This window comes from Sinocyclocheilus anshuiensis, unplaced genomic scaffold, assembly GCF_001515605.1.
Source record: "Sinocyclocheilus anshuiensis isolate Anshui unplaced genomic scaffold, SAMN03320099.WGS_v1.1 scaffold991, whole genome shotgun sequence".
In the NCBI taxonomy this organism is placed as follows: Eukaryota; Metazoa; Chordata; class Actinopteri; order Cypriniformes; family Cyprinidae; genus Sinocyclocheilus; species Sinocyclocheilus anshuiensis.
In genome coordinates this window covers 781,909-793,144 of record NW_015547702.1, presented here as the reverse complement: position 1 = coordinate 793,144, position 11,236 = coordinate 781,909, and the positions used below count along the sequence as shown (strand labels likewise).

The 11,236-nt window shown below is 39.9% G+C and overlaps 1 protein-coding gene across 1 annotated transcript in view; it reads left to right on the top strand.

Annotated features, from left to right (window-relative positions):
• LOC107703901 (WD repeat-containing protein 26-like) overlaps window positions 1-7,452 on the top strand; it is a 14,426-nt gene extending 6,974 nt beyond the window's left edge. The window contains exons 7-14 of the mRNA XM_016506704.1: window positions 1,196-1,202; window positions 1,287-1,427; window positions 1,499-1,618; window positions 3,534-3,679; window positions 3,780-3,858; window positions 4,323-4,452; window positions 4,538-4,732; window positions 6,321-7,452. Of these exons, the coding sequence (XP_016362190.1) occupies window positions 1,196-1,202; window positions 1,287-1,427; window positions 1,499-1,618; window positions 3,534-3,679; window positions 3,780-3,858; window positions 4,323-4,452; window positions 4,538-4,732; window positions 6,321-6,343 (841 nt within the window). The 3' untranslated portion in view covers window positions 6,344-7,452. The remainder of the gene's footprint in view (window positions 1-1,195; window positions 1,203-1,286; window positions 1,428-1,498; window positions 1,619-3,533; window positions 3,680-3,779; window positions 3,859-4,322; window positions 4,453-4,537; window positions 4,733-6,320) is intronic.
• Window positions 7,453-11,236: the final 3,784 nt, after the last annotated feature.

Genomic DNA, 11,236 nt, shown 5'->3' with positions numbered 1-11,236 from the left:
AAACTTCCAAAATCACCTTAGATAAACGGCAAAAGTCAACAGGCTTTTCAAAATCCAAAATACTGCCAAACAGGTGCTTTTGCATTTCGTTTCGAAACTAAATCATCCGCGATCGTCTTGTGTGTCTCATCGTCTTGTCAGTCAGCTCGACTCGCTCTCCTCACTGGATAAATGAAATCTGATCTGTGATGCGACTGTTGTTTGGTACGCTGCATTGAGCAGCCGCGTTCAGTTTCTGTTCTTTTACTGAACTAAATGATTTTTATTACTATAAAAAAAATCAAAACGACGGTGGGGGTCGGTGCCGTGGTGGGCAAGTGACGTAACCGGTGTTGCGACTTAACAACAGTATCACCGTCAGCACCGTCTATCGTGGCAAGCCTAATTACGAGTACTTTAAAATGTAATTTATAAAATGGATAATTCCGGTCCTTGATTCTAATTGGTTGAGCCACGTTCAAAGCTGTTCTAAATTACTCTCTAAATAAATATTTCTCTAAATTGCTCCGCGTCATGCCTAACAACGCCCCTTAGCTGTTATAAATTCACTGTAAACTAGGGATGCACAATATTATCTGACCAATATCGGAATCGGCCAATAATGGCTTTAAATGTAAATATCGGCATTGGCTCGATATGAAAAATTATGCCGATATGTCTTGCCGATAAGAGGAATACATTAACTCGCATGTGCTCAGGGTATGCTAGCGATTAGATCATGTCAGCATTGTGGCTCATTCTTGATTATATTGTTATATATTTTTTTAAACAAATTATGAGCTCTAAAATATTTTCAGAATTTTTACAACTCTTTTGCTTTAGACCGTTTACAAATGTTAAATCATAAAATAAAATGTTATGGTTACCACTGCATCTTTCTGGGAAAAAAAAAAAAACGCAGTGATTATTATATAGTTTATTTATAGTTATTTTCAAATCTTCAATGTACTGTCATTATAAAAGAACTTTATTATTGTTTATTTAATTCTAACTAATAAGTTCTTGTTAAAAACTAAAATAAAAAATTATTATATATCGGCTATCGGCCAAAATGAGTTGAAAATGATCGGCATATCGGATATCGGCAAAAATCCAATATCGTGCATCCCTACTGTAAACCACGGCTTCTTGGGGCTTATTGGTTTATTAATCTAATTACAAGTACTTAATTTTGGAATCTGATTACGTAATCCAGATCACATGTAATCAGTTACCACCCAGCACTGGAAATACTGGAGTATTCTGCTTAGGATGCGAGAGTCTGATGGTCAGAGGTGTTTTGACAGGACTCTCACCAGCTCAAGCAGCTGAAGACGTTGGAGGGTCATGCCTATGGGGTTTCCTATCTGGCCTGGAGCCCCGATGACACGTATCTGATAGCGTGCGGCCCGGACGACTGCTCCGAGCTCTGGCTGTGGAACGTGCAGGTGAGGGTCTCGCCCGCTCAGATTCCTTCCACTGGCTCGTCTCTGTTTAATCCGCCGCTCTGCTCCTCCAGACAGGGGAACTGAGAACCAAAATGAGCCAGTCCCATGAGGACAGCTTGACCAGCGTGGCCTGGAATCCAGACGGCAAGCGTTTCGTTACCGGAGGTCAGAGAGGCCAGTTCTACCAGTGTGTAAGTGCCGCTGTACAGTTACAGTGTTCTCGCATATAAATGGGGGAGTCTCGTTAGCAAATGTCCGGGTCATGTTTCAGCCTGACATCAAAAGAAAAAAGTAAGAAATCATTTTATTTTGTATTAGGTAGAGTAATGGCTTTTGGTAGTAACTGGATATACTTTTTTAACGCACAATTCTGCACAATTTACCTTTTTCCAAGACCAAAAAATGTCTTTCTAATTACTGATCAAACAAACACTATAATATTTTTTATTATTAAAACCAGCTTACATTGAATTCAGTGAAACCAATGCAAACATGATTAATGCTTACACTTTTTGAAATGCATTTTTTGTATTTTTTTTCCACATTAAAGTAAAGAGAATTTGTGCTTAATTTTCATGAAAATAATAAAAAAATTCATTTAAAAAATAAATATAATTAAATATACATGAATATACACTGCCGTTCAAAAGTTTGGGATCAGTAAGGCTTATAATGTTTTTTAAAGAAGTCTCTTCTGCTCATCAAGGCTGCATTTATTTGATCAAAAATACAGGGAAATACTGTAATCTTGCAAAATGTTATTACAATATAAAATAATGGTTTCTATTTTATTATCCTTTAAAATATAATTTATTTCTGTGATGCAAAGCTGAATTTCCATCAGCCATTACTCCAGTCTTCAGTGTCACGTGATCCTTCAGAAATCATTCTAACAAGCTGATTTATTATTAGAATTATCAATGTTGGCAACAGTTGTGCTGCCAAATTTTTTTTGGAAACTGTGATACTTTTTCAGGATTCTTTGATGAATAAAAAGTTAAAAAGAACAGGATTTATTCAAAATATAAATCTTTTCTAACAATATAAATATTTGCTATCAATTTAACACATCCTTGCTGAATAAAAGTTTTAATTTATTTCAAAAAAAGAAAGAATAAAAATTTACTGACCCCAGACTTTTGAAATGTAGTGTATATTGTTAGAAAAGATTTCTATTTTAAATAAATGCTCTTCTTTTTTAACTTTTTATTCATCAAAGAATCCTGAAAAAAAAGCATCACAGGTTCCAAAAAAATATGAAGCAGCACAACAGTTTCAACACTGATAATAAATCAGCATATTAGCATGATTTCTGAAGATCATGTGACATTGAAGACTGGAGTAATGATGCTGAAAATACAGCTTTGCTTTACAGGAATAAATTAGATTTTAATGTATATTAAAATAGAAAAACATTATTTTACATCATAATAATATTTCACAATATTACATTTTCCCCTGTATTTTTGATCAAGTAAATGCAACCTTGATGAGCAGAAGAAACTCCTGTAAAAACATAAAAAATTGTTCTGATCCCAAACTTTTGACTGGTAGTGTATATTAATAAAAAAATACAAAAAATGCACTGCTGTTCAGACGTTTGGGGTCGTAAGATTTTTTTATGCTCACCAAGGCTACATTTAATGAATCAAAAATACAGTAAAAACAGTAATATTGTGAAATATTATTGCAATTGAAAATAACTGTTTTCTGTGTGAATATATTGTAAAATATAATTTATTCCTGTGATGCGCAGCTGTATTTTCAGCATCATTACTCCAGTCTTCAGTGTCACGTGATCTTCAGAAATCATTCTAATATGCTGATTTGCTGCTCAAGAAACATAATTATTATTATCAGTGTTGAAAACAGTTGAAAATGCTTCATAATATTCTGGAAACCAAGATATATATTATTTTTCAGGATTCTTTGATGAATTGAAATCTCAAAATGCATCCATTTATTCAATTTACTCATACCAAACCTTTGAACAAACTTATATGTGTGTAGATTAATATGAGATTGACCCAGTGATAATTCTGGTGCGTTTTAAAGCACACATTGCTAAGTGATGGTAAATGGTGACGTGTTGATGTTATCGGTCAGGATCTGGACGGAAACCTGCTGGACTCCTGGGAGGGTGTTCGTGTTCAGTGTCTGTGGTGTCTGAATGACGGCAGGACAGTGCTGGCCTCTGATACACACCAGCGCATCCGTGGATATAACTTTGAAGATCTGACCGACAGGAACATGTATGTCGACTGCGTTTATCACTCATAGATCTTGTTGCAGCTTTTGTTGGTAAGAGTTATGTGGATGCGTTGGTGTGAGCTTGGTTGTCGTCTCTCACAGAGTTCAAGAGGACCATCCGATAATGTCCTTCACCGTGTCAAAGAACGGGAGATTAGCTCTGTTAAATGTCGCAACTCAGGTGAGTATGAGAACACGGCTGGATGGACTGTTTTGAACTCAACTGTTTCATAATGTGAAGCTTTTTTGCACTGATGCCTCACTTATTATTACTTTGTTATGAGCAGTCTGAGATTGTGGTGTGATTCGAAAGTTCTATAAATAAAAGTGCGTTCAGGGAATCGCCGTAATTATGATTCTGACTTGTAAAAAATGCTGACGTTCTCATAGAACTCTTAATTGCAATTTTTGGAATATTGATATAGTTATGGTCCTTTGTGTGGAACAGGTCTAACAAATTTCTCATTGTTAATGCTTTAACTGCCATTAAGTAAAGGACTTTTTTGTAAACTGTTACCACATTACCTGTACTATTACATAAGGTTTTGGTGATACCGCTCATACCTAGAATGTTTGACTTATTACTCACACAATTAAAGTGATAGAGTGTAGTTTAGTCTCAGCGCTGTGTGTTCGTGTCTGCAGGGAGTTCATCTGTGGGACCTGCAGGACCGGGTGTTAGTCAGGAAGTACCAGGGCGTGACTCAAGGCTTCTACACCATCCACTCCTGTTTTGGCGGCTACAACGAAGACTTTATCGCCAGTGGCAGTGAAGGTAAGAACGTCTGCGTCTCAGTATAACGGACTGAACGCATCCAGCAGAGAGCTGATGGGGTTTGTGATCTGTGTGTTCTCTCTAGATCACAAAGTTTACATCTGGCACAAGCGCAGCGAGCTGCCCATAGCCGAGCTGACGGGTCACACGCGCACAGTCAACTGCGTGAGCTGGAACCCCGCGCTGCCGGGCCTCATGGCCAGCGCCTCGGATGACGGCACCGTGAGGGTCTGGGGTCCCGCACCCTTTCTGGACTCCCAGGAGACCGAGGGGCTCACCGGTATGAACCTCTTCATCTCAGTCAAAATGCTGCTCGTTTGTTGTAACATCAAATTGCTAAACTCCATCTGAAAAATATTCGGCTGGTAAACTATGAAACAAATTTAAACGGCATTTTGTTAATTGTTTTATAATTGTTATACATGCAGATTTTATGAGCTCACACGAGTAAGAGATTTATATTTGTACTACTTTTAAAAGTCACCACTGGGACATTTAAAATGAACTAGCGAAGGCAAAAAAAAACAACAACAAAAAAACTAAATGGAATGAAATAGAAATGAATGATTCTAACTTAAATATGTGCTTTCCCTTACACGTTCAAATAAAACATAAAATAGTAAACCTAAAATCCTGATGTTAATTTAAAAATAAATAAATGGACAAGCAACATGTCCACTACCCAGTTGAGGTTATTATAGTTAACTAAAACTATAACCATAAAAATAAATAAATAAATTGTTACTTGAAATAAAACCAAATTTAATTTAAAAAAGTGAACTTAATTTCAGCTAGTTGCCTAGTCAGCAACATTTTAGTGTAACTGAAATAAAAATAACAAAACTAAATAAATGAAACTATAAACTGTATAGACATTAAAAAAAAAAAATGTCATTATAATTAAGAATGTGGCTGGTATTAAATATTAAGAAGGATTGTCATGATTCTAAAATTTTAGAAATTTACACCAGTACCAGTGAAAATATAAAGTTAAATAATTTTAGTGTGTACCTGGCTGTTTTCATTACAAACTGAAATGCGATGAAATTAAAATTAGCTTTGAGCCTAACATCTATATGCTAGTGTACTCATAATTCAACGATATCAGATATATACAGTGTACATTTACAGTTCTGATCTTCGACTAAAAAAATAATTTTCCCCTGAACTTTTTTTAATCAAGCAAGACAGACCAACTGAGCTACCAAGTTGTTAGTTGATGGTATATATGCATTTTGATGCTTATTGAAGCCATCTGTTCGCATTTTCATATATTAACTTATTTCAACCGCATTCATGCTCAACAGCGGAACACCTGATAAAATTACATTGCCCATGATTCTGCAAAGAAATCTTCACTAATCTGAGAATTACGACAAGAAATTCACACTAAAAAGACTAAGGGCACTGCGATCTCTCTGCATTCTCAAACTACTTAATATTTATAATATATGCATATTTTGAATGGGAATTAGCAAGTAGCAAATTATTGTTTTGTTGGGCTTTGGCAAACTAAAGACTGTGACATACACACCTGCTTAAACTTCCTGTTTTAGTAGGAAATGATACAGGAACAAAAATTACATTTGTCAAATCATGTCTTTAGAAATGTTCACAACTACTACATAAAACTAAAACCAATATGGAATATCAATAATGAATAATAATAAAAAAACTAGCTAATTTGCGAAGTAAAAAAATAAAAATAAATAGGTGTCGAATCTGGACTTTATGATTCATATATACAATCTTAACAACTCTTAACTATAGCTTTTAAATATGCTTCTGGAATTCAAATGGATTTCAGATTCAGGAATGAAACTGTTGCTGTGGTTTTGGTCTCCATCTCTGCTTCTGTTCTCCTGTAGAGTGCTATAGCATGGATAGTTGATGTTGACTCCGGAGCAGATGTCCACTTTGGAAAATATACAGTGAGACACACTATAGACTTTGTGAATGAAGAACGAGAAATGAAGTAAATCTAACGGCAGACGGATGTTTTTTCCTGGCGGTTTCACATCCCCACAGCGGACACATGAAGCTGGCGGCTGCCCTTCATCATCTGACTTCACATCCGTGTGGCGGCACCAAACGCACACGCCTCGCAGAGGTCACGCCCCTCCTCGGCTCAAGCTCCTCCCCCTCCCCTACACTGCATTCTGAGTGGACAACTGCCTCCTGAAGCCACACCCACCCACACACACGGACAAACATCGCTCAGATCGTTATTTATTACGGCTTTAATTTATTATTGTGAATGAATCAAGGCCTCAGGCTTGCTTTGTGTTCTGTACAATATTCACTCAACGAGGGGACAAAAAAAAGTGCAATCTCTCGCACGTGTCAGAGAGAGAACAAATCATATCTTTATTTTTCAGCATGAACTTCTTTTAGCCACCTCGTATGCTTGAAAGTAAGTGTCTTCACCAGCAGATATAAGATATTGTTTTCGTTTCCCTCACGACAATTTTAAATGACTGAATTTACAGGCATTTTTTTAACTGATTGATATTCGTTTCGATTCGAAAAGTCCAATCATGACCCCACTATTTTTCATTGCTTATGGTACTTTATTCTGAGAGCGGGAAGTGATGGATTGTTATTCTTTAGTCTTGAGATGTAAGATTTACGAAGAAAGACGCATAACAGGACAGGACAAAACAGGTTGTTTTTTGGTAACGGGGTTGAAGACAAACTAAGCTAGGCTCGCTAAGATGCTAATGACACGCCAATGAGCCGACGTCACGTTCCACATGTAAATACAGGCCTTCAGCATGCGTACTTTGCCTTCGTTAGGTGTTCGTGACGTGCTTGAGGTCATTTTTGCAGTGAATGTTCAGGCTCTCGGTGTGAGACGAGTGATTTTGTCACGGTAAGTACGTCAGAACAAACTCCCAAATGTTTCTGAGTTCAGTTTCCATGTTTGATGTCCGTTTTTTTTCCCTCCTCTTCGGTCTCGTTTCCTCTCGTATTATCACATCTTGACTTTTTATTTATTTATTTTTTTAAATGCTTTTCGGACATATATGATTACTCATCAGCTTTTCTTAGTTTTATTGGCTTTTATTTTGGGTTGATTTATTTGTTTTGCTTTATTGCTTTTTCCCTTGTATTATCGTATAACGGATGTCTTGGCAAGTGGCCTCTTAAATGCTTTTTTCTATTGGTGAATTTCTTATACTTTCGCACCATATGACGCATTAGTACACACAGGTGTACCCGTAATGATTTAGGTATTCAGAGTGTCATCACTCGCCTACTATGATTTATTCTGTAATTATGTGCTCTTCATATACAGATATATGAAGAATCTTTAGATATATAAATATATATATATATACATACATGTGTGTATTTCTTGCCATATATCCTCCCTTACAAATGTTAACTATTTCTCACCTGCATCAGGTAAACTCCTTGTACAGGTTATTTGCTCCCTGACCAGCCGAACCTGTTCCATTAGTGAGGAGTGACGCGCACAAGCGAAAAGACAAAACAGGTGCATGCAGAAACACCCTCACACATATGCGAGATCTCACTGAATCGTGGTGTTGTACGTTCTGGTTTATGCAACTGAACTTTCCTTTCCTTCTGAATATTTGTGTTTCATTTCAGTCTTAGTTTGACTTTCTTGTGCTCTGAGGCGGTGTAACAGGCAGGGTAACGGTAGCGCCCTGGTGGAGTTCTGGGATACGACTAAGTTTATTGCAGTCAGGTTCTGAGGATCTGTTTCGCATTTCAGTGTGTTATTATTCTAAGTGATTGTACTATTATGTAATGTTCTGTAGAAGAGGTGTTATGTATACATACTTTCAATAAAGCATTCAGGGTTTTAAACTATCCGGAGTGAGCCGTCACTTTTGTTAGATGAATGGTTTCTGTCAAAATTTGGAATCAATCCTGAAGACATCAAATAAAACCTGTTAGATGAACTGGAATGTTTATGACTTTTAAAGATTTAGATTTTGATATTTTCTTAATTACAGACCTGGAAATAATCATTTTATTTACTTTTTTTAGTTCTTACTTTTTAATGCTAACATTAAAACCATTAAGAAATTGTCTCGAATATTAACATAACCTCAATTCCCTGAGATAACAGGAACGGGCAGCTGACACTTTGGGAAAACTCCATTTCTCTGTAATACTGAAGCCTGATTGAATCCCGTTTGTGCAACTGCATGAACAAATGGCATTTCAGCCAAAACCGGTGGAGCCAACTGCCTATTAAAAGTTGGCACTGAATGCATTTCATCAGAATCTTTCTCCACTCCCTGGTTCAATCTGCCCGGCACATGCACTTTCTTCAGCGAACGAAATTTGTGTTGTGCTCAGGCGCCTCGCCAGCCTGTACAGAGGCTGCAACCCCTTGGTGGTTTATGTAGGCTACCACTATCATGTTGTCCGAACAAACCAAGACATGGTACCCCTTAAGGTCTGGCAGAAAGGCTCCGAGTGCCAGAAGAACAGCCATCATTTCCAGGCAATTGATACGCCAGTGCTGCTCCAGGATTAACCAGGAGCCGATCGCTGGTCTGCCCTTGCACAGAGCTCCCTAACCTGTGTTGGAGGTGTCTGTCGTGACTACCTTCCTCCTGGAGACCAGCCTCAAATCCATTCCTGTCCGGTACAGATGAGTGGCTTTCCAAGGGGCCAGGGCCTTGACATAGCTGTGGGTTCTTGAGGCGTCCCAAGTGTGGGACAGGACCTGGGATTTCAGCATGTGAAGCAGGCACACTCCCTTCTGTCTCAGGGGGGAAGAGGGCCACATCGACTTTGTAAAAGTGTGTGTACCTGAAACTGAATCAGGATACTGGTAAGCCACCAATTCGAATGCAAATAAAAATGGGCTGCGGTGAGGGGCTATCTTGATATGAAAGTATGCATCTGTCAGATCCACCGACAAAAACCAATTCCCTGTGAAAATTTGTGAGAGGATTTGTTTTAAGGTTAACATCCTGAATACTTGCTTTGAGCAAGGATGGGCCTGAGGCCACCACTCTTTGGAACTAGGAAGTAGCAGCTGTAAAACCCCGACTCGCTGTGAGCTGCCGGAACATTTCCATGCCACTCTTTGCCAGCAGACTCTCTACTTTGGATTGGAGAATGCAAGCTATGCTGCCCCGGACCGAAGTTTGAACCACGCCCCTGAAACAAGGTCTGTGAATGAATTTGAGCGAGCAGTCTCGTTTGATTTTTTCCAAGACCCACTTTGACACACCTGGAATGGCTTCCCAAGCCTGGCTTCGGGTGGTGAGAAGTCGGGCTGATACTCACACTGTTGCGAAGAGAAGTCGTTGATGCTGGCATGGCAGGCTTCTGAGTGGACGAGGCCCCCTGGAGACTTGAAACAGCAGCCGAGGCGAATCGTTTTGGCAGGAAGTGGTGCGTGACTTGAGACAACTTATGAGCCGAGACCGTGGAGTCAAGGAAAGCTGTCTTGTCAGTGTCCATGATCGCCGTTAAATTCATCCAGAGGTGGCACTCAAGAATCACCAGGTTGTCCATTGCCTTAGAGCAGGGGTGTCAAACTCAATTCCTGGAGGGCCACAGCCCTGCAGAGTTTAGCTCCAACCCTAATTAAATGCACCCGATCCAGCTAATCACGTCCTTCGGGCTTATTTGAAAAATGCATGGTTTGTGTGTTGGAGCAGGGTTGGAACTAAAATCTGCAGGGCTGCGGCCCTCCAGGAACTGAGTTTGCCACCCCTCGCAGCTTCTCATACCTCTGATCCTCAGCACCACCAATGGAGGTGAGGGTGGCCAATGCTGAAGAGTTGACGCAGGCCGAGTAGGGGGCATGGCACAAACTAATCCATTCATTGTGAACTTCAGGAAAGAACGGGGTAGGTTTCTTCCAACTTGCTGCAGCTGCAGAAACCATTCATCAAGTTGGCTGCAGACGGGCTCATCCAGAGACGACCACTCCAAGCCGAGCTCCTCAATGGCCTTGGTGAGGATGCGTATGAGTTTGGTCTCCAGACCGGGTCTGGCATCACCTGGCTTACTCTGCAGCAGGGGGCAGAATCCTCTGTAGAGTTCATCCAATCCTCCACATGAAGAGCTGCCAATGACACAGTGTCCTCCTCGGAACCCCTAAAGGGACCAAACCACTCGCGAGGGGTGCTGGTCTTTGCGGGAAAAGAGCACTGGGGAATCCTCTCGCTGTGGGGAGATTGAGACTTATGGGATATGAGCTCACTGAGACCCATCTGTTTTTTCCTCCAAGGCTCCTGAGAGGAAGAAAAAGGGGAACACAAGGGACGGGGTCGCCATCTTTATAGAAAGTGATGCATGAGACTCTTGCTCTCGCAATGACAGCAGCTCGTCTCAGTGAGTGCAGCCTTTGCATGGGCTTTGCCCGAACAGGCAATGCACATCTGAAGAGTGCAGGAGTGCTCTGCATGTGCCACATTCGTGGTGTGGCATTTTGTAACAAACGGCACAAGAAATATGCTCTCTTAGATGAAATATGCTCTAATAGTTTTGCCGGATAGCCGTGGAGAAGCACCGTTCTCAGCTGCGAGAGCTGGCAGCGCCATGATCAGCTGCTGGGGCTCTTCTACGGCGAGCAGGAAGGCTGCTTCTTTATCTTCTTCTTGGGAGTTAGTGAGGAGATTATCTTGATTATCTAAATGTTCGTCCAATCAAAACGTTTGGTCCGAGCGTTTTAATTAGCTTTCCTACCTGCCTGTCAACGTATGTATTAGCATACCTCTGCGCACCCGGTTCGCGCAGACAGGATACGTCATCAGCGCGTTCACGCACGCTGTGCAGACAGAGC